This window comes from Podarcis cretensis (genome assembly GCF_951804945.1).
Source record: "Podarcis cretensis genome assembly, chromosome: 8".
In the NCBI taxonomy this organism is placed as follows: domain Eukaryota; kingdom Metazoa; phylum Chordata; class Lepidosauria; order Squamata; family Lacertidae; genus Podarcis; species Podarcis cretensis.
This window is the reverse complement of record NC_137177.1, coordinates 28,259,078-28,285,250: the sequence shown is the minus strand read 5'-3', so window position 1 is coordinate 28,285,250 and position 26,173 is coordinate 28,259,078. Positions and strand designations below refer to the sequence as shown.

At 44.1% G+C, this 26,173-nt stretch overlaps 2 protein-coding genes across 2 annotated transcripts in view; one reads left to right on the top strand and one right to left on the bottom strand.

Moving 5' to 3' along the window:
- LOC307221729 (uncharacterized protein) overlaps nt 1–4,443 on the bottom strand; it is a 68,699-nt gene extending 64,256 nt beyond the window's left edge. Inside the window, exon 1 of the transcript XR_013841448.1 lies at nt 3,116–4,443. The gene's annotated coding sequence lies outside the window, so the exon portion shown is untranslated. The remainder of the gene's footprint in view (nt 1–3,115) is intronic.
- On the top strand, nt 129–23,045 carry DHDDS (dehydrodolichyl diphosphate synthase subunit). Its single transcript, XM_079986238.1, has 9 exons — nt 129–258; nt 5,812–5,923; nt 7,395–7,511; nt 8,085–8,227; nt 13,528–13,644; nt 14,224–14,325; nt 17,305–17,419; nt 20,412–20,519; nt 21,621–23,045. Exons 2-9 carry the CDS (start codon nt 5,861–5,863, stop codon nt 21,855–21,857), a joined length of 1,002 nt encoding a protein of 333 aa, XP_079842364.1. The 5' UTR covers nt 129–258; nt 5,812–5,860; the 3' UTR covers nt 21,858–23,045.
- Nucleotides 23,046–26,173: the final 3,128 nt, after the last annotated feature.

The following is a 26,173-nucleotide window of genomic DNA, read 5'->3' as shown; positions in this document are numbered from 1 at the left end:
TTCAACGCTCGGCCCGGAGATTTCCAAACGCGCGCACGCGCACTCCCTTCTTTCTCTGAGGGGCCAGGCCTTGGAATCCTCCTCCCCTCGTGCGAAGGGGCGCGCGCTCGCCGCGCACTTCCGAGTCGGTGACGTAACTCGGAAGGCGGGTCGAGTCGCAGTGACATATACGGAAGGGCACGTCACGCTCCTTTGCAGAGCAGCCGCCGCCGCCGCCGCCGAGTCTCCAAGAGGTGCAACTTCAGACCCGGCAGGCGGGTGAGTGAGAGGAGCGCCTACTGGTCAAGCTGGGCTTCCTTTGGAGCGACTGCCCTGTAGAGACAAACACGCAGGAGCCCTTCTTAGGCGGGAAGAAGGATCGGGGCTCTTTCTGCTCCCTGCGGTGGTTTGGGGGGTTCCAGTGCCCCCTCCGTCTTGGGAGGGACCCCTTTCAAGGTGGAGGGAAGAGAGCGGGCCCCTCTTCCAGGTCGAATGGCTTTTCTTAGTGTGTTTCCGTGGGTGACATGGTGAACCGTATGTTCATCTTTTGGAAAATGATTCGCCTGTTGCAGTGCCCAAAGAGTTTTGGTGGTGCCTTAAAAGGTGAACGAATAAACTGCGGTGTGAGGTTTTGTGGTCTACAGCGCTGTTCCCTGGGATGGGTTTGACTCTTGATGAATCTGGTGAAGTGGGAGAATCATAGCTCAGGGGTAGAGCATCTGCCTTGCATGGGAACAGGTCCCTGGTTCAACCCCTGGTGTCCTCAGGTGGAGCTGGGAGAGACTGACTCCCCTGAAACCCACTGCCAGCCAAGTGTAGACGAGCTCAATGGTCTGGCTTGGTATGAGGCTGTTTTCTGGGTTCCTGTAAATTGTTCCTAATTGGTCACACTGCAATCCTAAGCATGCCTACTCAGAAGTAAGTCCTGTTGAATTCAATGGACCTTTCTCCCAGGTAAGTGGGGTTAGGCTGACAGCTGAAGTCTCTTACAGGGCACGATCCTATTGTTTTTACTCTTTCGTTGATGCTACTGCTGGAGATTTATAGAACAACTCTATATGGAAAGTAATCCCCATTCTGGGTCTCACTCTGAGATAAGTGGGTATAAGGTTGCAGTTTTTCTCCCTCCCTAATCCGCCCAACAGTCCAACTATATGTAAAAAAAACCCATGAAAGAATAACATGATCCTACATTACTCAGAAGTAAGCCCCATTTAATTGGACTTTACAGGTAAGTTCCTAGATATGCATAGGGTTGAACTGTTAAGCACTTTTTCAGAAACCCTGGAACATACTAGGGAATAAGGAAGAATCTGTTCCAACTGTAAAGGGTTTCATCTTTGAGATACTTTATAGGAAGGATATAAATATTGATGATAAGTATGATCATTCATGTGTGGTGGTTATGTGTATATTTGTTTACCTATACACAGAGAAGAAGTATCTGAAGAAGTGTGCATGCACACGAAACTCCCCCGTCCTTCTCATAATTACTGAGGGTGTTGGGAAAAACAAGGTATTTCATCAAAAGACGAAGATGTAATTATTGTCACCTCTCCCATGACAGGAGAAGGAGGAGAAGGAGAAGGGGGAACCCTACCTTTAAAAACAGAAATCATAAAGCAGGTTCATTTTCTGTGTATCTGAAGAAGTGTGCATGCACACGAAAGCTCATACCTAGAACTAACTTAGTTGGTCTTTAAGGTGCTACTGGAAGGAATTTTTTTGTTTTGACTATACACAGAGAGAGAGAGCACTAGGAAGTAGGGCCTAAGTGGGAATGTCTTGCTTCCACTCTCTTCATTTAGTTGGGCCATGAAAATGAACCTGCGTAATTATGAGAAGGACGGGGGAGTTTACCGACATCTTTAGAGAAGTTCCTCCCACTACCTTTTTCATATTGCTAAATAATCCATATGCATAGACCAGGAACTTCCTGGGTGTGTTCAGAAACTCATACAAGGAATGGCTAGAGAAACTCCAAAGATATATATTTTGAAAGAGGGCTGGGCTAGAATGCTTCTTTCTGATGTGCTACTTTTCTGCATGCAAGGAGTTTCATATCATCATTATTTGTGGGGAGGAGCAGTCAATAATGTGAAAGATCTTGCCTTGTAATCTGAAGTGGGGTTTGCCACTTCAATGAAAACTAGGCTACATTTCTTCAAGTTTATTTTTAGACATCTTTTCCAAATGATTCTCAAAGTGGCTTTCAAGAGCAGTAAATAGAGCTAAAAAAATAAAGCAGAAACACTGATATATTGATGACTAACACCTCCATCATATTTCTAGCTGTGTTAATCTTGTTGCAGCAAGAACAACAAAGTCATGCGGCACCTTAAACAAAGTTTATGATGGCATAAGCTTTCATGGACCACAGTTTGTTTTATCAGATGCACAAAGTGTTATCTTGAGTTACAGGTGTATATAGTCTTCATATTATATTACTACTGTATAGTCATAATTATCATTATGTCACTTTTATTAGTATTAGTCACTTTTTCTCAGAAAGGAGAACATGAATTGACCTACAAATTTAAAAGCTAGTGTAAAAACAAGAGGAAAAATAACCTAAAATATTCACCTGTACAGTACAGTGGTACCTCAGGTTACATACGCTTCAGGTTACAGACTCCACTAACCCAGAAATAGTGCTTCAGGTAAAGAACTTTGCTTCAGGATGAGAACAGAAATCAGGCTCCGGCGGCGCGGCAGCAGCAGGAGGCCCCATTAGCTAAAGTAGTACTTCAGGTTAAGAACAGTTTCAGGTTAAGTACGGACCTACGGAACGAATTAAGTACTTAACCTGAGGTACCACTGTATAAAACAGAAGATCCAACTCAACCCCGCTCTACTAAAAGAAGCAAAAAATTCAAGTCCACAGGTCTGGGTGAATAAAAATGTATTTGCCAGGCACCTAAAACAGATAGTGATGGTGCTAACATGCCTCTCTGGGGTGAGCATTCCACAGACAGGGAGCCGCCATTATTTATTTTATGGAGTACAGCATTCCCTCCATTTCTTCTGTGTTCTAACCCCACCTCAGCCTTTTCCTTCCACTGCCCCAGTAGCAGCCTTCCAAATAACCCCACTAAAGTTATTAGTCTGCCCAAAAACCAAGTGCACACCCTATTACCTTGCTGGGGGTTGGCAGAAGAAGGATGAATAGCTTCGTCCCTCTAGCAGCAACCTACTACATTTCTGTGCTGAGTGCAGAGGAGGGACGGGGCACTGCATTCCTCCTCCTACTTCATGTGGAGTTCCAGGTCTCCTATGGCTGCTGGGCAAATGTATAAAGACAAGGCACTGTCCAAGAGAAGAGAAACAGCCTTCAAACCACTGAAACAATTGCTAAGAGAGAAGGCAGAACGCCTTCTCCCCCTTTGCCCCAGTACTGCTAGAGGGGTTGCTGTTACTGAGGGAGGAGTTATGTAACTGACATTGCAATCCAGTACATGTCTATTCAGCTCCATGGAGTTCAGTGGGACTTTCCCAGGTAAGTACTGCAGAATTGCACCCTGAAACTTTCTTTTCCACAGCAACTGGTTGGTGCAACAATAGTCAATTAAACCGTCTTTTTCTTCAGCCTTGCTGGCTACATGAGGAATTGCTGCTTTGCTGCAGGAGTTAGTTCTGAATTCTTATTTATTTGCACATAAAGAGTGGCAAAAGCTTTGTGGGCAGTACTATATAGGAGCCCATGAGCCTTGTACATGCCCATGGACTCTTGCACAATTAGCAGTGCTAGTATGGCAGGGCCATCCTCTGCAGAGATTAATTTTATTATAGGGTTTTAAAATATATTGCTCTTCCATGAAAATTGCCTTGCGTAAGAATACGCAATTGAAACAGAAATCCAAAAAAACCTGAAAGCACATAGAGGCAGGTGGATCTTAAAAGCCAGGTTAATAAACGGTAAAGGTAAAGGGACCCCTGACCATTAGGTCCAGTCATGACTGACTCTGGGGTTGTGGTGCTCATCTCGCTTTATTGGCCAAGGGAGCTGGTGTACAGCTTCCAGGTCATGTGGCCAGCATGACTAAGCCGCATCTGGCGAACCAGAGCAGTGCACGGAAACACCGTTTACCTTCCTGCCGGAGTGGTACCTATTTATCTACTTGCACTTTGACATGCTTTTGAACTGCTAGGTTGGCAGGAGCAGGGACCGAGCAATGGGAGCTCACCCTGTTGCGGGGATTCGAACCGCCGACCTTCTGATCGGCAAGCCCTAGGCTCTGTGGTTATAACACTGGGCCAATATTCTATCATATTACAATCAATAAAATTGCAAAGGTTCCTCCATAACTGCTGTGAAACAAGGCATGGTGACCCTGGGGGCCTCCAGATGCTGGACTCCCCATTAGCACCAGCCGGTATAGTGAGCAGTTGGCCATGATGAGAGTTGTAGTCTAACAACAGCTGGAGAACCAGAGAACTTTCATTCCTTCTGTTATGGGTCAGTAAGATTCACGCAGGTGGCGCTGTGGGTTAAAGCCTCAGCGCCTAGGACTTGCCGATCGAAAGGTCGGCGGTTCGAATCCCTGCGGCGGGGTGCGCTCCCGCTGCTCGGTCTCATTGAACCTGCTCGGTCCCAGCGCCTGCCAACCTAGCAGTTCGAAAGCACCTCCGGGTGCGAGTAGATAAATAGGGACCGCTTACCAGCGGGAAGGTAAACGGCGTTTCCGTGTGCGGCTCTGGCTTGCCAGAGCAGCGATGTCACGCTGGCCACTTGACCCGGAAGTGTCTCCGGACAGCGCTGGCCCCTGGCCTCTTAAGTGAGATGGGCGCACAACCCCAGAGTCTGTCAAGACTGGCCCGTACGGGCAGGGGTACCTTTACCTTTACCTTTTAAGATTCATGTTCATCCAATGATGACCCTGTGTCCCAAAATTCCGGTGTCTTCAGATTGTATTTTAAAACATTCCTGTTCACAAAGGCATTTGATGGCTGAAAGATAACTGTTCCCAGCAGTTAGTTGTTCTAGTTGGCATCTGCCTGTCTTGGGAGACAATGGAAGAGTGCACCTTTGTGGGTAAAGTCAAACCATTGGAGACTTACAGCACTTGCTGTGGCTGTACAGACCAATACGGGAGAGACATGTTTTGTTGAGTAGAGACAGATGAAATTGTCCGGTTGTGCTGCTGCAGGTGCACCACAACATTTCTTCTCTCTGCACTCCTCCCAGCAGTAATTCTTCCTCTGGTCATTGCTATGGATACACGACCTGACTGTCTCCTAATAGTGCAATTGTCTACAAAGGATTCCCATATGGTGGCATTAATGTTGCCAGCCTCCATGTCACCTTTGCGGCCATCTTTGTAACACAGAGATGGTCTGCCAACTGACCTGGTGCCTAAAGCCAGCTCCCCATAAAGCAGGCCCTAGGGGATTCTGCCATCTTCCATTTTGTAGACGTGACCAAGTTAGTGTAGATGTCACTGAGACCAGAGTGTTGACATGCTGGGAATGTGGACTTGGGAGAGCACATCTTTGTTTGAGTCTCTGTCCTGTCAAGTGATACCCAAAACCTTCCTGATGCAGCTCATGTAGAAGGTGTTGAAGCATCACTCCTGGCAGTTGTAAGTTGTCCACAACTCACTTCCATGAAGCAGTGTGCTCAACGTGCAAGCCTGGTAGACCTTCAGTATTAACTCGAAGGATATGTGACTGTTTTTAGATGTTCTTGATGTTATTGTTTTACTATTTTGTTTCACTGCTTTGTTTCCCACTCCCACCCCCCAAATCCTGGGCTTCTTTGGGATGAAGGGCAGGATAGAAATTTAATTAATAATAAGGATGAATAAAACTTTTATTTCTTCCTATAACTTTCAGGCTCTCCTTTCTCTTCAACTTAAAAAAGTTTGCTTGAAAAGGGAGGACCATGTCTTGGATAAAAGAAGGAGATTTGTCCATCTTGGAGAGATTCTGTGCCAGTGTGATAAAGGTAAGTGTTATGCTGATGCTATCACAAGTTATTTGACTTGGATGCTTGCATGTGAGTGTTAGAAGTATTGCTGCATGTATGATGCTATAGGTCTTGAAGGGTGAAGAGCTGAATCCTGCCAGCAACCCAGATCCCCTCTCTTGTAGGCCATGAGATCTTGCAAACACCGCACATCGCGATGTCATATATGACATTTAGGTGGGCATGCTTGGTCAGAACAGCCTCATGGGCCAAATGGGGAGGCCTGGCAGGTCTCATTAAGCCCATGAGCCATAGATTCCCACCTCTGCTATAGGGGAACACCTCTGGAAATTCTGGTCCTAGAGTCTCTCCTGGAGAACCTTTTTTCTGCAGTGGCATTCCTTCTCTTGCCAGTGATCTCTCATGGGCCAGAGTTAAATATAGGCAGGGGCACCCACCTCTGTCTCCCCCCACCCAATAGTGTACTGCCGAGGGGACAGACAAATTACTATTCTCTAAGTTCTGTAGTGATCACTTTCAGAACTCCGTATGTTTCCTCCCTTCAGGCTTCCCACCTGACATGGTATTAGGCTAAGGGCCATGTATTGCCTGACCAATAGCTGCAGGTTCCACAGCCCTGCCGTAGAGGATAGCTCTTTTGGCCATAGGCAGGAAGGAATTTCCTTCCTGCAGATAAGTGAGTGGGATGGTGGAGAAGGGTTGGTTGGCTCTGCTTGTCCTCTGCACCCAGCACAGAAACAATGTGGGCTCCTGCAAGGAGGACAGAACTCCCTGTTCCTCCTCCACTATTCCTCAGCAGGTTGGTGTGTGTGTGTGTGTGTGTGTGTGTGTGTGTGTATTTGCAGGTTGCCAACCTTTATGAGCATATGAACAAGGCTGTCCTATGGTGCTCTTAGATCTGCCAGGATTAGGCTCTGGACCACCTTTCAGTTTCTGTGTTTTTGTTCTAAAACTCAGCAGTTATTATTTTAAAAAACCTGTAATTTGGGGGGGTAGAGGTGTACTGCTGACTTAATCTGTGTTGCTTTCGCTTCTGCACTCTGCACACAACTGTTATTTTCGGACCACCCTCCCTCCCACTTTGTGCTCACCTTTAGGGAGGGCAAGCCTGAGTTCATGCCTTGTCCTGGTTTGGGAGGCCATTAGCAATACAGTCTACCCACTCTCTTCTATTGCTGTGACTTATTATTGCTACCACCCGCTTGCTTGCCAGACAGAACCAGTGGGCAGACAAGCAGTGGGCAGCAGGTCTTTATTTGCTCATCCCTTCTAGGCCAGAATGAGGCACAGGTGAACAAGCAAGAATAGGAGGATCAGGTTCAGGTGGCTCTTGTTTGAATGTGGGCTGTCAGCAGGTGCCTGATTCTGCTGACCTTTGATCTCTGCCCTGGCTCATGATACATGCTTAGGGTGAAATTGAGTTTGATTATCATTTTTCTGACAGCTTATCATTTCTCTGCTTTCTCTCCCCCCCCCCCTTTGCATTTAGGCAGGCCCAATGCCCAAGCACATCGCCTTCATCATGGATGGCAACCGCCGTTATGCTCAAAAACACAAAGTGAAAAAAATAGAAGGACATTCACAGGGATTTGCAAAACTAGCACAGGTGAGGAGGACCTTTTCTAGACAAGTGGCTGTTTAGGATGCAAAGGCCAAGATGGTGGCTTCAAGACTTGGTTCACATTTGCCTTGGCTAGGTCAAAATGTGTGTGTCTAATCACCTTGTTCCCTGTTCTTTTTTTCTGTCTGCCTGGCCTCAATTTCTTCCTTTTGAGGTCCAGATTAAAATTGCTGGCTTTAACCTTTACAGCCTTAAATGGCTTGGGACCAAGTTATTTTATATACAATTTTCTCCCCTCTGTACTTACCTGAACCTTAAAAGCTTCAGGGGGTTTGTTTTGGGTTCTCTGGATGAATTGAGGTGGGTAAGCTCAAGGGAGAGGGCCTTTCCAGTGGTGGCACCCCAGTGGTCATTGGAGAGATCATTTGATGAGCACAAAGGGAGCAAAAACCACCTATTTAGCAGATATCCGTAAATCAAATGGGGAAAGAGGTTTGCGTGTGTTTCTGTAACCCACCCTAGAGCTATTTGATGAAGGGCGACCCAAAAGCAAAAATTTAGTTTTAGTGACTAGTTTGTTGTCACTTTGGCTTTGAATAAATAGCTCCCTTTCTACAGACACTGCAGTGGTGCTTGAGTCTGGGTATCCGGGAAGTCACAGTCTACGCCTTTAGTATTGAGAACTTCAAGCGATCCCAGGAAGAAGTGGAAGGCCTGATGGAGATGGCAAGGCAAAAATTTACCCGTCTTCTAGAAGAACAGTAAGCTCCTTCTTTCTAACCTTCCGTTGCAACCTGCAAGTCCAGGGCCAGGAACCTGAGACCTTCCAGTTGTCATTGGACTCCAACTTCCATCAGCCCCAGCTAGCATGGCTAATGGTCAGGGATGGTGGGAGTTGTAGTCTAGCAAAGATCTGGAGGGCCACAGGTTGCCCTCATTTGCTGTTAAGGAACATGATGTATTTCTGCATGCATTTAAAAGTTAGGCCTGACTTGAGTCATCACTTCTGTCACCAGCGGGAAACATTGAATTGTATTCAACTGACTTTTACTCAGAACAAACCGATTTAAATTAATGGACCTAAGTGAGTCAAAGCCGTTCATTTCAATGGGTCCATTCTGAGTAAAAGTCAGTTGGAAAGAACCCATGAATTAATCCTGCATTAGAACATGATTTTTGCCCTGGTGGGGGAAGTTGCAGTAAATATACTTGATTCTAAAGTAGCTTTTTTGTATTGTCTCAAAGGCAAACTGTTGGAAGCAGGGTTTGGTTATTTGTTTTACATATTTATAATTTGCCATTCCCACAAATGTTCCCAAGCCAGTTTACCTAAGCAAAATATTCCTTTTATTAAAATAAAAAAGATACTACTGAATAAAAGCAATAATAACCTATATAAGCAGCATAAAATCATTTGGTGGAGAGAGAAAGACAGTTTAGCAGTTTAAACAAATTTACAGGCCTGGGGAAATAGAGGTCTTTGCTGCTGCCAAAAAAAGATATCAAGGTGGTTGCCAGGTAAACATCTTGGGAAATTATTCCATAATTGAGGTGCCACCACTGAAAAGGCCCCATCTTCATTACCTGCCTGCCACATTTCACCTAGTAATTTGGAGAAAGACCTCAGGTGAAGATCTTTAGAGTCTTGGTAGGTACATATGGAAACAAATGTCACACTAGTTGTCAGTCTCCTTAGTGACTAAAATTTTTGTATAATTCTACAGGGAAATGGCTGAGGTTTCTGTGAACTGACAGATTAGTAACTGAGGATATGGAATATTGCTGCGCTTTAACTTATTTTTGGAACAATACCTTCCCAAAGTTTCATCCATTTATTTTATTTTCAGTATATAATTTCAAGGGCATAAGCTTTAGCAGATTAGTGTCTACTTTGTGAAGTGCCATAGTAGGCACATTGTGGGGTGATGGTGGATGGAGGTAAAGATAATCTGGTCAACAGTGACGTTGGAGGGAATTAAAATGGAAAAAATAGAGACTGTGACAATTAAAAGCTTAAATGTACATGCATGGGCCAGTTACAAAGCAGTGCTGATCACATAAACATTAGTAGGCTAATTAACCCCTGTGGTGATAATATGAGAGCAAGAAAGAGACCTGCATAAAATTATTACAATTTTTGTGATCATTTCTAACATTTATTAATTCATAATTATAAAATTATTTACATACCATTCTCTTGCAACAAACCAAGGGGATGTTTACCAGCAAATCTTTTTTTTTTAATGATATTTTATTGAACTGTTTTAAATTATAAAGCAATAAAGTGATACAAACAAAAAAAGGCACAAAACTCTGTAAGGGAGGGGGGGTATATGAATATATACAGCAATACCCTAACCCATACATTCTTTTATAAATTTGATACTGTTCTAACACTAATGTAAATATTAATAGCCTACCACATTTTATATAAATGCATTCCAAATATTATCATTTATCCAAGCAGAGTCTACGTCTGTAAACATGTCTGTTCATCAGTTGCAAGTGTTATCATATTATCAAAAGGAGATCATGTATCCATATCAGTCTCTTGGCTACCATTAAATCGCATAAAATCTATTTTCGTTGTCCCACTGTTAACTTCCTGCAACAAATTAAGCTAAGAAAGCTGGAGGAATATTATTTATAGGTATATTATTCATGTTTCTGCATATTTTTGCACTACGAAATAAAATAAAACTAGCCTGAGCTTTTAGAGGTCTTCCTGTGAATAGCTGCTGCTTGACTGTATTACAGCTGTTAGTGGTACCAGGATAAAAAGAGAAATGTCGTTGTGTTTTGAATTTTACTGGGTCAAATAGACCATTAGTGTATATTGATAGAGCAGCAGAAAGAAACTAGAGTATTGGGTACTTACTGGGTTCTTTTCAGTTCTGTGCTGGACTATGGAGAGTTTGGAGGATTATTCCACATCCTTGTGCTATTATCGGGATGAAAATGGCCATTAGGAATCGAGTTTCAACAGGCCGCAACAATGCCTGCTTTCTCAAACACACAGTTGACCTGAAGAAATACAGTGGTACCTCTAGATACGAATGGGATCCGTTCCGTAGCCCTGTTCGCATCTAGAGGTAAATGTAACTAGCGATGGCACGTCTGCGCACGCACGCGTCGCTTTTCACCGCTTCTGCGCATGCGCGTGACGTCATTTTGAGCGTCTGCGCATGTGCAAGCGGCGAAACCCGGAAGTAATGCGCTCCATTACTTCCGGGTTGCCGAGGAGCGCAACTCGAACACGCCCAACTCGAAGCATATTTAACCCAAGGTATGACTATACTTGATAGAAGGTCTCTCTAGAGATGATGCTGGACTCTCAGTTCCCTCAGCCCCAACCATTGGTGCCCACAGGGCCTCTGGGTATGGTCTGAAAATACATGAGGATCACCATCTTGCAGATTCTGAGCAAGATTCTCTGCAGATTCTGAGCAAGGCTCTGATCAGTGCCTGGATGGATAACCACCTGAGAACCTCATGTATGCCATGATAAAAGAAAGGTGGGGTTTAAATAAATCTGGAGGGGCACAGGCTTTCCTACCTATTATTGTTATTATTATCATTATCATTATGATCATCATTTAATAATAAAATTTATATACTGTCCTTCATCGCATAATAAAATACAAAATAAAACACAAGTAAATAATTAAACCGAAGTTATTTATCATTGAGATGAGGGTAGCATGATGGTTAAGAGAATGAGCTGTGAACAAGGTTATCCCCAGATTAGTCAGCTGTCATGAATTCAGTGGGTGGTTTGGGGGCAAGCTCCAAACCCCATTCCCACCGCTGTTTATATAGGGATAATCGCTGTAACCTACTCCACAAGATTGTGCATAAGGATTACAGAATAATTGTATGTGGAATGTAAGAAAAGTGTCATATGATAGCTATTACATTAATTATAAAGTATGTTTCATACTGTCCTGTCCTGTACTTGAAGTGAAACTTCAGGGTTTGCCAATTGCTGACTGGTTAACTATGGGAAGAAAAGTTGTTAGGACTGGAATTATTAACCCAACTGGCTGTAACCTGCTAGCTGGTACTGTATATAATTTACATTGGGAAAAGTGGCTGGGGAAACCCAGCCAGATGGGCGGGGTATAAATAATAAATTATTATTATTATTATTATTATAACTATTCTATACTATATTTTCAAATTATCTGTTGGCATAAAGCAAACTTTATTAATTGGAGCAGTGCTCTCCTAGAGCTAAGATCTGCTCACAACCAAAACTCATTTCAAATGATACCATAACACTGATAAGAGGGACAGCCAGTAAAGGAAGTAAACAGAGACCCAAACAGCACTCTTGGAGCTTTAGTGTGTGTCCTTCCTAAGTGAAACAATTAAGGTGCTTAATTTGTATATTAAATTGTCTAGAATCTTGGGGGAGCTTCTCCAATTTAGACCAAGATGAAAGTAAATATAATTCTAGTCTAGGGTGGGTATGAACAGCCTTCTTCCTACTGTAGTGTAAACCTGATGTCAGGGAACTGCCATCAGAGTGTCAGGTGGTGGAAGGGCTCAAGGAGGCTAGGAGACCCTCGGATGCTGAGGAAGGAACCAGCAAGGGGAGAGAGAGAGTTCCTGCAGAAACTCAGTCGGAGGGAGGGCTCCAAGATACTTCCAGTGAGAACAGCGGAGAAGTCTCAGGACCTCCGCTGGGGACGCCTACTCCGCGCAGGAAACTGTCACGCAGAGAATCCAGAAGGAGAGTTTCCGTGAAGGAACTCTTATGTTGGCGTAAATTCCGGAAGCGCCCACTGACTGATTCTGCCAGCGATTGAGGTAGCCGCGGTCTGGGAGAGTTTTTAGAAACTGATTGCATGAGTTGAGAACTCAACCATTTACGCACAAGCAGCCCCTTAACCCATAACACCTGATTATATGATTTTTTTCTCAGGTTACGTCTAAGAAGAGTGGGCATTCAGTTGGGACCCTGAAGGCAATAATTTTTATTGGGGCTCTTAGCCAGTGGAGCCTGGCGATGGCAGGATTGAGCACCTTTGCCTTCCACCCTAGGCTGAAGCAAAGTGCAACTGTGTAGATACCCTGGTCCCCTCTTGTAAAAGTCAGTAGACTAAATTAATTAATGTTTCCCCATGCAATGGGTTTGAAAAACCAACACCCACACAATACACTTCATTGCTGTTCATTCACAGCTTATTAAAGTATAGTGGAACCTTGGTTCTTAAACTTAATCCATTCTGGAAGTCCATTCCAAAACCAAGGCGCACTTTCCTGTAGAAAGTAATGCAGAATGGATTAATCCGTTCCTGACTTTTAAAAACAACCCCTGAAACAGCAATTTAACATGAATTTTACTATCTAACGAGACCATTGATCCATAAAATGAAAGCAATAAACAATGTACTGCAGTCACACAATCAATCAGTAGCTGAACTGGGTTCCACACAGTCACAAAAACAAAACAAAAAAGAGCCACAGAAACGCAAAATAAATAGCAAAAACAGACAGACCTCAGTATAACACTCAAAACGGAAGTGTGGCACTCAAATCAGAATCGTAACACTCAAAAAAGAAGTGTGGCACTCAAATTGTCAGCATAACACTCAAAACGGAAGCGTAACACTCAAAACGGAGCATGTTCAGCTTCCGAAAAAAGTTCGCAAACTGAAACACTTACTTCCAGGTTTGCAGAGTTTGGGTTCCAATTTGTGTTTGCGTACCGAGGCGTTTGAGAACCAAGGTACCACTGTAAGCTGAAATCATGGCTGCTGGATGATATAGTAAACATCTTTGGAGCTTTTGGCAGGACAGTTTCAAATGTGTTGCTGTCTTGTCATTGTTCACGTGGCCCCAGATCCAACTCTTGCTTGCGTGGAAAACCCTTGTGACTTGTATTCTTCTCTCCCCCACTCCTCCATGTGTCCTGTTGCAAGATGTAAGCAGAATCTCTGAATAACTGAGTGTCGGTTAATAATGACTGTATACTGTATGTGCTGGCATTGTTGGGGTTTGTCTTGTCTGTTGTGTTAGTCAAATTCCTCCATCCTCTTCCTCTTCTCCCTTTTAGGGAGAACTTGGAGAGACACGGTGTGTGTGTTCGTATCCTCGGGGACCTGCCCCTCCTGCCGAAAGATATCCAGGAACTAATTGCCAAAGTTGTGCTGGCAACGAGGCACTACAACACGTGAGTCCTGTTGCAAAGTCTTGCCATTTTAAAGCATGGTTTTTATTGGAGTCGTCACAAGACCATAAAAGCAAACAGAACATCAGTAGGAGCATGTTTGTCAGATGTTTGAACAAAAACCAAGTGATCATTCATTACTCTCATTGTGCATGTCTGTATTTAATGTCAAAATGGGGCAGGGAGGTATTAAGTCAGGCCACTCCCTGTACATAATCTCTCTGCAGTTGTATCAGAAACCCTGGGCCTGTCCATATCTTGGCTTTGTGTGCATTATGTACCCTTTGTACTTCCTTTAATTGTGTAGTAGTAATAGTAATAATAATAATAATAATAATAATTTTATTATTTATACCCCACCCATCTGGCTGAGTTTCCTCAGCCACTCTGAGCGGCTTACAGAATATATAAAATACAATAAAGCATCAAATATTAAAAACTTCCTTTCAGCTTCCTTTTAGGAGGAGATTCAGAATAGACTATCAGTTTAATTGGATGAACTCAAGTTCATGTATGATAAGAGAGGGAGGAAAACTTCCTTAACACGGTGCATCATTTTTCTTCTCTCTTTATTTTTAAAAGATGTTTTTTGAACATTGGTATTGCATACACATCAAGACAAGAGATTAGCAATGCGGTGAAAGAGCTGGCTTGGGGAGTCGAAGAAGGACTGCTTCAGCCCAGGTAACCTTGCATGTTTGATTTCTGCAATGGGGCTGCTGTGGAAGCATCCACTCTGTGGCATGCCATCTTCAGTCCCAGGTTGAACTCTGTTCCTTAGGCTTGGCAGAAGGAGCTGGATCATCATAGTGCTGACTATCGGGCCCTTGTGCCCACATGAAGCCAGATTTTCACATCCCCCACCCCCATGCTGCTGCTGCCGCCACTCCTTGGAGCACATTCCTGTACACTGATTGGCTGGCCATTGTGTCAATCATGAAGAGCAGTTTTCAAAGCATGAAAACCTTTTTAAAAAAAAAAAATAAACCAAAAAACACCAGCAACCTTAAAGCACTAAGCAAACATTGGAGGGCATAAATACGCAAGGCTCTTGGAAATGCAAACAAAGCAGTCATGAAATCCGAAGCCTCAGCAGAAGGGCAAGCTGGCAGTCAGGACTTGAGTCACAGGCTCTACCTGTGCTGCTTAGGGAAAGGTTGGGGAAAGCAAAGCTCAGGCTGCAGGGGGAAAGCTCATGCCAATTACAGTTTTCCAGTCTGTTTGTACACAGCCATAATAATACTTTCGCAAGGCTAGCCTACATGGTGCCCTCCAGGTGTTTCTGGACTTCAATTCCCATCAGTCCCTGCCAGCATGGCCAGCGGTCAGAGATAATGGGATTGTAGTCCACCAGCATCACGCTGACTTACTCCCAGTGACCTACCCCTCTTCCTCATCTACATTCTCCACTGCAACTCTCTGGGCCTTCCCGCAGAAGTCCAATGCCATTCTGAAACCCCATAAATGTTCTTAGAGAAGCAGTGGTGGATCTTGGGGTCTCAAATTTCAGCAGTGCCCTGGGTGATGCCAAATTTTGGCACCCTTCCACCTCTCGCACTCCATTCTGAATCATAGTTGCAGGGGCCTGAGGCCCGCGCCAGTGCGACCAAACCTCTTGAGAGAAGTCACGTGTACTAAAAATCAGTGTGCCACCTTTCCGTCCCAAATACCTGCTCATATAGCTTTTTTGAAACCAAGCAAAATATTTGAAAAACAAAAGAAACACATAGCAAGCAAATGCTACAACAAACAACATGAAACAGACCACTGGGTACTCAATAGGAGGTTGCTAAGCAGTGCTGGCGACATGTCCCAGGCTACACCCCTTCCTGAGCCATACAAGTCTTAGAGCCACTAAGAGGCCTGAACGGGGCTGTGTTTGGCCTCAGGGCTGAGGTTCCCCATCCTTTCTCTAAATGAAAACTGATTTTCAGCTATTCAAGCCTCAAATCCTCATAAGACACCCTCCTAGCTGTTTCCTATAGCTCATGGGGGACAGACTGGAACTCAGTAGCACAGTTGCTTCAGGGCCAAGTGAAAGTCCCTCAGTGCTACATTCTGGAAGTGGTCCTGCAGATGGGACTGGAACTACCACAATACTGCACCTCTTGACTTCCATCTCCCAGAGCCCCTTCAGGAGGATAGCATTGTGGACTGTATTGAAAGCTGCTGACTGATCAGTGTCACCTGGGAATGTCTTGCATTCTACACCCACCACCTGGGCACAGTCGCAAAACTACTATTTTGGGGGTTGGAGGACCATTGGGATGCAGTGGGGGCTTCTCCACATACAAAAGTATTCTGGTCATTGAGACCCATAGGAATTTTTACATCAGTGGATGCATGGAGCGGGACCACCTTAGCAGTGGTGCCGTTCTTGTGGATTTTGCTCCTCAAGAGGCTCACCACATGCCATCCTCCTGTGCTAGCCTTGTATTTAAGCACGAGTCCGGTAGCCATAGGTGATAAGGATTTGCATGTAGGCAAGCACATGGAGTTCCATTTAGGCAAATGTGGACTGGGGAAGGAGGAGGAGCAGCTCCACACCTGGCACAGAAACCCAAGAAACCAAATCAGGCTGGAAGAGGGTGAGCAGAATTCTCCATCTCTCTCTCTGCCAGGAGGCTTGTGACACATTCTGCATGCTAGTTACTCTTATTCACAAGGCTTTTCCATGCACTGAGATGGTTCTTTAGAACTTCCCTGTTCTTTCTAGTTTCTGGAGGGTGTGAGGACAAAACACAAGTGGATTTATTTTAGGTTTATGATCTTACAGATGTCATGGTCTTAAATGCTGGTACACTTTGTATTGCCTTTTTGTGTTTGTGGTTGTAACTGTGTTGCATTTCTTCTTCACCTACTTGGTGCGTTCTTCTCTGGCGGAAAAGTAGTATTGAAATGAGAAAGAAAAATAAGTGCCATAAACAAAGAATGGGCAATTAGGCATAGTGCTAGTATAGATTCAAGAGCTGTTTGTTTTTTTATTTGGAGTTTAGAAACTCCAAATAAAGGGCACATCTCCCTTGTGCCCTTTAGAATCTGCTCCACACTTTAGAAACAATAATAAAATGAGTCTGATCGTATATGAAACATGTTTATCAAATGTATCTTGTGCCAGTTTACTCCTTACCACCCAAAGCAAGTTCAAACAAAGTCCTCAGTGCTTTCAGAAAAATGCTTGGAATTTGCTTCTTGGGGAAGGCAGTTTCCTAAGTGGGTAGGCCATGCTGCTCTCTGTGCCCTCCTTTTCTTCTTTAAGGAGATTGGCACTCGGATGGAATCATTTAAAGTTAAGATCCAGAGGTGCAGAAATAAGCACATGGTGCCGTCTTTCTAGTCTTCATGGCTAGGAGCCTCACCACTGCCTCCTAGCCATGATGATGAGTGTAGGCTACCCCTGAATTCAGAGACAGTAAACCTTTGGATACCAGTTGGAGGAGCAACAGCAGGTGAGGGTTGATACCCACGTGTACCACTTATGGAGTTTTGCCATAGGCATCTGCATGGCTGCAGTGTGTGGAGGAGGATGCTGGAATAAATGGGCCTCTTCTTCTTCTTCTTCTTCTTCTTTGCCTGATCCAGAAGGTCTTCATGGTCCACCTAATGTGCATTCCACTTTGTAGATAAACATTGCCTCCCTAATTTAAATTTTGTGTCTCTTAGTGATGTATCAGAGTCGCTGATCGACAAGTGCCTGTATACCTGTAAATCTCCTCATCCAGACATCCTAATAAGGACTTCCGGAGAAGTCAGACTTAGCGATTTCATGCTCTGGCAGGTAACAGTGAACTGAAATTACCCATGAGGTTGGAAGAGTGAGATCCACCTCTTCTGCTCTGCTTGGTCTTGTTTAGAAATAATTTAGCACTTTGGCTCTGGGGATTTTGTTGTACGGTTTCAGGAAAGATTTTGCGTTTCAGCTTTGGGGGTGGAATCTGAATCTCTCTTCATTAAACCAATCGAATAAAAATACATTCGAAGATATACAGTCCTGCATCACGTACTGGAATTCCAGTGTGAACAAAGGAGCTGTCAGATCAGGGCTAAATGTTGAGAGTCAATTTCAAGCTTTAAAAACAATAAAGCCACTCCTACGGGCTCCAAAAATCTTGTTCAGATATAAAACTGATGTTGCATAAATGACGGGGTCATGCCTCAAAGAAAGTCTTCTGAAACAAAAATGTACTTATTAGGCGCCTAGGCAGCTTGATGCTGGTGACTGATTTCGGCTGGGAACTGATTCCAGAGAAATGGAACTGCAGAACCAAATGTCTGGTTTCTAGTGCAAGTTAAGGCATTTGGTACTCTCAACACTATTGCATCTGAGAAGAGCAGTAGCTTGGTAGGGCTATATTGGGCAAGGGTCTCCCTTCCAGATCCTAGTCTCTAGTTTTTTAGGTCTTAGAATGCTAAAACAAAACCTTGAACTGTACCACTAGCTAGTGCAGCTCCTTCAGCAGAGGTGTTATATGGTGTCAGTAGAATACTTCAGCAACCAACCTAGCTGCTGCATTCTGCACTAGCTGCAGCTTCTGGGTTAAGCTGCATGCAGGTGCCAGTCCTAAGCCATGGATATGCCTCTGAATATCTGTTGCTGGGAGGTTTGTGGACTTCCTGGTTGGCCACTCTGAGAACAAGATGCTAAACTAGATGGGCTTTTGGTCTGATCCAACAGAGCTCTACTTCCCATACTGCTAACATTACAGCAGGAGTGGCCAGCCTATGGCCCTCCAGATGCCACTGAAGTCCAGCTCCCAACAGCCCCACCTTGAGTGGTCAAGGACAATGGCACTATACCCCAGCAGTGTCTGGAAGGCCGCAGGTTAGCTGCTCCTGAATTACAGCTTTTCGTTTTATGCTAAAGCATGAACTATAAATGGGGAAATTTCCTTTCAGGATTCCCCCTTTGATTTCCATGTCCCGTTTGCTAAGGGACCTCTTCACCCCATATATCCTTAGCTGGCAACTGCCCCCCTCAGCTGGAGAATTCTGGGAGTACCACATGTCCCAGAGGTGCACTTAGCCTGTACCTAGAACCTGGGCTTTGAGTCTTGCAGCTACAGCCTTCTGGAATCGGTTATCAGCTGAGATTAAACAGGCACCTATCATTTTGATGTTTAGGAGGCTAGTGGGTTGAATGTGAAGCAAGTGCAGCTCTCACCCTGCTTCGCAATTGCCGGGGTCATTCTACCTGCTGGTTTCCTGCAACATGATCCTTTTCCCAGCAGAAAAGGAGGGGTGTGCTTTGCTACAAAAAGGACTGCAAGAAGCAGGCCTGCAAGAATCTGTGCTCTTTGGCCTGCATTAGAGTTGGCTAACCTTTTCCAGGCAGAGGGCCACGTGGACCCCATGGTTGTCCAGAGGTATGGCCAAAGTGGGAAAATGTGCACAACAAGAACTGTAGTTCTCAAGGCTGCCTTCCAAAACATTTTCCCCATAATGTCGTTTTGTTATTTTTATTGTAACATAAAAAATGTTACTAGCAAACAAAAGCTCAGTAGTAGGGTATCACATCATACTATACAGAAAACAAGCAAGCAAACAAAAAAGGGATAAGAGGAAGAAATGGCAACACACCAGTCTAAATTGAGGCATCCATATTTCCTGAGCTGGTGTGGATGGTGAATGTTGGGCATCTAAGTCCAAAGCATGCGAAATAAAATCCCACCAGAAATAAAATCCCACCAGCAGTCTGGCTCATCCATCCCTCTGGATAAACAGTGTTATCCCCACCACCACCCCTCCCTGCAATAGCTGAAGTCCATATGTTCTTAAACCATCCTGGTTGCAGTTAGCATCCATGCCAAAGGTTGTTTAGAGCAACAAGCCTTCACATTAACAGTCATCCTGTCCCGTAAAGACAATTGTGGGGAAGCTTGTACGGGTGATTTAATTATTTTAGGTATTTCTAGATAAAGTTGAGACTATTCAAAACCATTGTTATAAGTAAGTGTTAAAGTCATTGTTTTAAAATGGACCAATTGAACTGGGGTGGGGGTGGCTTGGAGGGACACAAGCCATTTGTCATCACAATAGTACAGTAAGGGACCTACATGAGCTGTTGGGGTGGGGAGAGGAGAGGATTTTTTAATTTCTTTTTTTATGGAGAAATTTGGAGGGAGCCACAAATATCTTTCGGTATCACAGCAGGGAGCTCACTGGAGTGTGTGTGTGTGTGTGAGAGAGAGAGAGAGAGACAGAGACAGAGACAGAGTGTGTGTGTGTGTGTGTGTGTGTGTGTGTGTGTGTGTGTTAGAGTAGACCACAGGTTGTCACCTTAGGCATACATCCTTAGAGCTCAATGCCCTTCCTTCTCCTACCCCCAATCCCCACCCAAAAAAAACCCAAAAAAACTTTTTAGAGGTGTAGTGTTGGACTGATCATGCTCCCTTCACTGCCAAAAGGATATTGAGGTGGAATGGCAATTGGTATTGGATGTGCACACTCTAGAATGAGTCCTCACAGCCTCAGCCCTTTCTTTCAGCAGCAGTGGGGAAGTCACTTTTCATGACTGCAAAGGTCCTAGTGCAAAGCTAAACACCCTAACCCTAACCCCTGTTTTCACATTCTTATAGTAGAATTTTGAGGTTACAGAATTCCAGCATGGTCCAAAGTATCTGCACATAACCCATGCAATCAGTGAATAGGAATGTATGTAGCATATGGATGAAAGGCCTTTTGTGGGTTTGTGCTAGAATAATTTCACTGGCCAACGTTGCTTGATTCCCTCTGCGGGCTGCCTGTTAAACTCCTTGTCTTTCTTTCTGCAGACATCTCATACATGCTTGGTTTTCCAGTCTGTGTTGTGGCCAGATTACTCCTTCTGGAACTTGTGGGAGGCTGTCCTTCAGTTCCAGATGAACTACAATGCTTTGCAGGTAACACCCGGAGGGCACAAATCTGAGGCAAATCTGGCAAACCCAGAACTCCCCACCAACATATTATGAATATTAACTGACTTTCTCAAGACTTAAAAGACTGGGAATTGTGCCAGTTTTTTAAAAAGGAAAAAAAAAAACTTTTTGCTTTAAAAGCAAATATTCCCCATCTCAACTGTAACACTTGAGCAAAAATTCTTTCCATCTTATGTCATTTATATATTCACGGGCTGAACATAAGATTTAATAAATAAGAATAATATAATAATAGATCCCAATTTCTGGAGATCAAATTTTGAGTAGGATTTAGTGAGGTCCTCCTAGTTTGTTTTATGGGTAGACCGTAGAATTAGTTCAAAGCTGGTAAAAATAAGTTTCCTAATACCAAAATGGTTAAATATATGACATCATCATAAAGGGTAACTAAGCCCAAATGTGCCCCTAGTGAAAATGGTATTAGGTGATCTAGAAACAGATTTAGACATTGGGTGATGTTCAGTGTTCTTCATATGCAGAACAGACCTATTGAAATGGTTCTGATAGCGTTTCCATTGTGGGTAGATTTTAAAGTGGGTCAGATGTCTTCATCTGTTTCAGTTAAATACTAGTCAAAAATCAGAAGTGCAGAAATATTTGATAGTGACCAAATACACTGAATTTTTGCATGTAGCAAGACAAATGCATTTCCATTGAATGGAATGCAATTGCTTGGTGAGAGTGTGTATGGAAGAAAAATAATTTTAGGAAGAGGGAGCAGACTCTAACTTTGAGAAGCATCAGGGATTGGTTGTTGTTTGTTTGCTTGCTTGCTTGCTTGCTTGCTTTTGGGAGCTGCTGCATGGTGGATGGAGAGGCATTTGGGAACCAAACAGAAGCAAATTTCTCCAGCAATTTTTGCTTCTCTATTCCAGGGAAGCCAGTGAGGTACTTGGAAGATGTTAAGGCACACCACTCTCATCAACCTTGACCAAGTGGCCATGCTGGCTGGGGCTGGTGGGAGTTGTAGTCCCGCAAACATCTGGACAGCACCACATTGACTCTCCCCCTATTGACTATTAGGCTTGCTTCATTTTCACCAACTCATATGCCATTTCTTTTCAGAAAGCCAGGGATTTGTACATGGAAGAAAGGAAGTGGCAGCAGATGGAAAATGACAAGATCTGTGTGCTGGAGAAGCTGAAAGAGGAAGGTTCTGCATCCTGTACAGATGCGCAGAGACGGCGGACTCTCCTCCAGGAATGCAGAGCTAAACGGGAAGAGAGAATCCAGAGTTTTTTGCAAGCCCTGGAGAATAAGCACATGGACTTCCTAGAAAAACTGAGTATGGCATCAGCATGACAAAAAGGAACTTGTAGGGCCAGGAGTCAGGTGCAGGAGAGGAAGGACATGAATCAAGTTACAAACAGTTCAACTGCTGCCAGTGGTCTTCACTTGTTAATGGGAATGTAAAGTTTTGTTTCCCTTTGTGTTCTCAGTAGACATATACAATACTTTACCACCTATGTTTCTGGTTGTTATTCAAGCTTTGGTTGGGGATGACGGTGTCTGAAATAAGTTTATGCTTATGTGGGTTTATAAAGGTAACCAAACAAAGAGGACAAGCTTGAGTAGATGTTCTTGGGAAGGTCTGTCCTTGTTTCACTCCCTCTTCCCAAACTGCAGTGTTTCGGTGCCTCAGCTAAACAAGTTTCCTTAAACTTCTTCGAATTCTGAAAAGTTGCTTGCCGTGCAGGGAGGGATGCAGTTGGGGAAAGTGGACAAGGACCCTGTTTGCATGCACACAGACAAATGGGTGTCTAGTTCTAGATGGGCTTTTTGATGCCTAATTAGAAGACTGGCTGTCCCATTAAATAAAAATAAAAATTCTCGTCTCAATTTTCTGTGTGTGGCCAGAAACAATAGAATTGCCCTAATTTGGTGAACCTGCGTACTTGTGAGGTTCTACAAGGAAACATACATTGCCTGCCCCATAATTATTTTGGCATTGTGGTACATAAATTCATAAAAACTAGATTGGGAGAATGTTCTTTCTGCTTGGCTCTGTATGTGCTACAGAATTTTGGGCACTCCAGTTTGCTGGAGGTGTATCTAATACAGCATACTCTGCTGTCTCTCTGTGTGTGGTTTTTTTTAAGTGTTTTACTTTCAGATGGCACCAGAAAATGTCATTTTTTAAAAATAAAAAACTTGCAGATTCAGCATGCTGGATACAGCTGTGAAGAGGCTGATTAAGGCATCAAGCCATGAATAAAGCAATTTTTGGGGGGAGACAACAAATTTTAAAAATAAGCTGAATATTATTAAAAGTTTCAATTCTAAAGCTATGTGAATCCAAAGAAGAAATGTGCAGTTTAATTATCTTTTTAAAAAATGGTGAGGATGAGCCAATTGTCAGAGAACTGATACTGTAAATCATCAAACCATTTAAGAACTGTGTCCTTTTTCGATGCAAGTAGTTAAGGATATATACAGAAATACATGGTGACCAATAAATTATGGGAACTTTGTTCTCATACAGTGGCTTTACCTACTGTTAGAAGCTGAATCTCTATAGCTTTTATGATGTCTGAAGCAGCTGTTTTAAGAAAGACCTCAAATTCTAAAGGGAATGTCTCTCCTGTTTCTTGAACAGGGCATGCACATAACCTCCCAGCCATGTGTTATCTTTTCAGAGGTGGGAAAGAATATTTGTTAGTAAATGTTTCTTCTGCATTAAAAACTTACAATCAATAAGCTGAAAAACGTGAATGGTTGGTTCTGTGGGAAACAAGAGGTCCAACATCCTTAATAAAGGTGTTTCTTTGTCTACATGGTTTAGAAGTAGATGTTGGCACACCAGTCCAAACCCCCTGGGGGGGGGCAGCCTCCAGTGCATGGGTCAGTTTTGGTGCTTCAGGGAATCCAGTTTGGTTTGTGGTGCCATTTCCCCCCAAAATCACAACCACGTGTCCATCAGCTGATGGGCTTTTTAAAATCCTGCTGGGTGTTACTTCACCAGTGCATTCCCTATGGGGAACATGCTTCCATAGCAGACTCCTGCAGGGAGCCTGACTGAACCCTGAGTAGGTGAGCAGAGAGTTCAATCCTACTTGGTGCTTCACCACCCCACCCCATCTCATGGGTCAATTTTTGATAAGGGAGTGGGACTGCCTACCAACATATCACTTCCATCATGATAACAGATGGATGGGTGATTCCCACTTACCTGCCAAAAGTTGGTGAGTGGGGTGGGGGAGATAATGACCTGGCTCACTGGGTGTATACAGAACAGTTTGCATCAGTGTAGCCACTGTGGCATCCTATGCTGGCAAGCATGCTAGCTGCCGGTTGCATTGGTCACACATCAAAACTAGATTACTGTTAAATGTGCTGGTGGTGGGATGTTGTGTCTCTGAATCTTCTGAGACCTGATTTACAAGATGCAGCAGCCAGACTACTGCATAGTGTTTTTGGAGCTTTTTGCTCTTGATTTATGTCATTTGCACTAGCTCCTGGTCTAATTTCAGGAGCAATTGAAAGTGCTGGACACTTGCCTTCATAGTTCTCAACTGTGTGGGACCAGTATACCTAAAATACAGTCTGCTGTCATATGATCCTTTCCAGTGACCAAAATGTTTGGGTGTTTGGGAACTCCTTGGTGGAGCGTACTCAGTTCTGGCAGGCAGGCTTTTGGACTGGATGGTGGGTCATTTTGCTGGATTCCGGTTTTGTACTAACTCTCTGCTGCTTGCTTGTTCTGCACCCCAGCCTCACCCCCCACATACATTTGTGCTTTGTGATTTTAATTCTTTGCCTTTTTAAAGCTGCCTTGGGTGGCTCAAATTATGAATGAAAAAGGCATTCAACCACCCTCTAGCAGATTTTCAGGGTGTCCAGTAGGTTTTCAGTGGAACTTGCTTCTGTGTGCTTAATGTCAATGACTTTAATCTGACTAAACAGGCTTATAGTACATGCTTGCCTGTTTAAATGGCTTGTAGATCACACTGAGAACAATTGGAATGAATGGCGGCTGTGTTGCCGTTATGTGGTTCATTGCACCTACTGTTAAGGGGTATTTTTATTCCTGGAGAATGAGAGTAAGAGGCCAACTTGAGTTATTTTTAAGAGTGCGAAGTTGTTTAGCTCTACTGTAGTAACTGTGTTCATAGTGAAATATAACTAGAATCCTGATGGAATTAAAAAAAGTTGAAGACTGTTAGATTTGGCAACTGGCATATGAAATGTTAAATCTTAAAAATGCTTCGTGTAGTTACCAATATTGCTTCCAGCCTGTTTAAAATTCTAAAGCAAGGATGGGAAACCATGAGCCTGGGTACCAAAAGTGGTCCTCCATGACTGTTTTGTCTGGCCTTCTGGGCTCCTTCAGTCACATGCCCATGCTAGAGTACTTTTTCCTGGTTAGAATGTGACCTTGAATTGTGATAATGCCTCTTGCTTGCCTGGTTGGAGGGAAGCACATACATTTTATAAACCTTTGCATCGCTGGAAGGAAGCTTAATGTACAAAAGTAAATCTCTCTCTTTGCTCCACCCACCCTTGTGTCTGGTCACCCATGCAGCCTTGGATGGTTGCCAACAAAGGAATTTTGCCCTAAGACTGAAAAAGGTTCCCCATCCCTGAACTTGGAGTGGCTAGGAGCCCACCTGCCCATCTACATGCTCCCCAGACTGTTGCTCTGCTGCTCTGGACAGCAGTCAGGTGAAGCATGCAGGCTCCTCTGGGTGCCTTGGCAGGAGCACCTCCCAAGTGAAATGCGGTGAAGAAGGATGTCATAAGAAGTCAATCTCTGCTGAATCAGGCCAATGGTCCATGTAATCCATCATCCTGTTCTCACAGTGCACGACCAGATGTCTGCTGGAAATCCATTTGGTGTTCTGCCGTGGAGGCAGAGCATAGCCATCACGGCCAATAACCACTGATAGCCTCACCCCCATTCATTTGTCTAATCCTCTTTTTAAGTCACCCAAGTTGGTAGCCATCACTACATCCTGTGAACATAGTTGTGTCTAGTTCAGCATTCTGCTTCCAAAAGTAGCCCCTTCAGCAATTGCCTAGTTGGTGGCACGCTGCCTCTGAACAAAGACGATAAGGTCCTCCATTATTAGCTGTGCATGTGCAATTGACGAATGTGTTCTAATGCTATATAAGCCACATGAAATTATTCATACGAGTGAAGACATCACTGCAACTCTCTCATTTAACTTCACCCTGAATGTAACCTGTACCACTTAATAGTGCAAGCTGTAATGATGTTGCATGGTGTGTCCACTGCAAGGCAAATTATGTTAAAGGAGACACTACATAGGATGACAGATCCAATGTGGGCAACATGCCTTTTTCTGCAGGTATTCCATATCTGTCCCTGCCTCTTTCTAACTGCTGGGGTTTGGGGTGGGTATTCTACCAGCAGCAGGACAGAATGGTGCTGAAAAGGACAGCTCCTCACCTGGCCCCTGCCAAGGAAGCGTCTTCGGTAAAAGTGTCCCCGCGCCGCAAGAATGCTTCCGTTCCCCCTCTTTCTCCCTTTGGAGAGGGGAAAGGCGAGGTGGCTGCTGCACCTGAGGCCCTTTGCTGCTCGCTCTTGAGGGAGACCCTGCCAGTTCGTAGTCAAGGTTGAAAAGGAAGAGGGCGCTGTGGGTTGCGTTCTGCCCTCC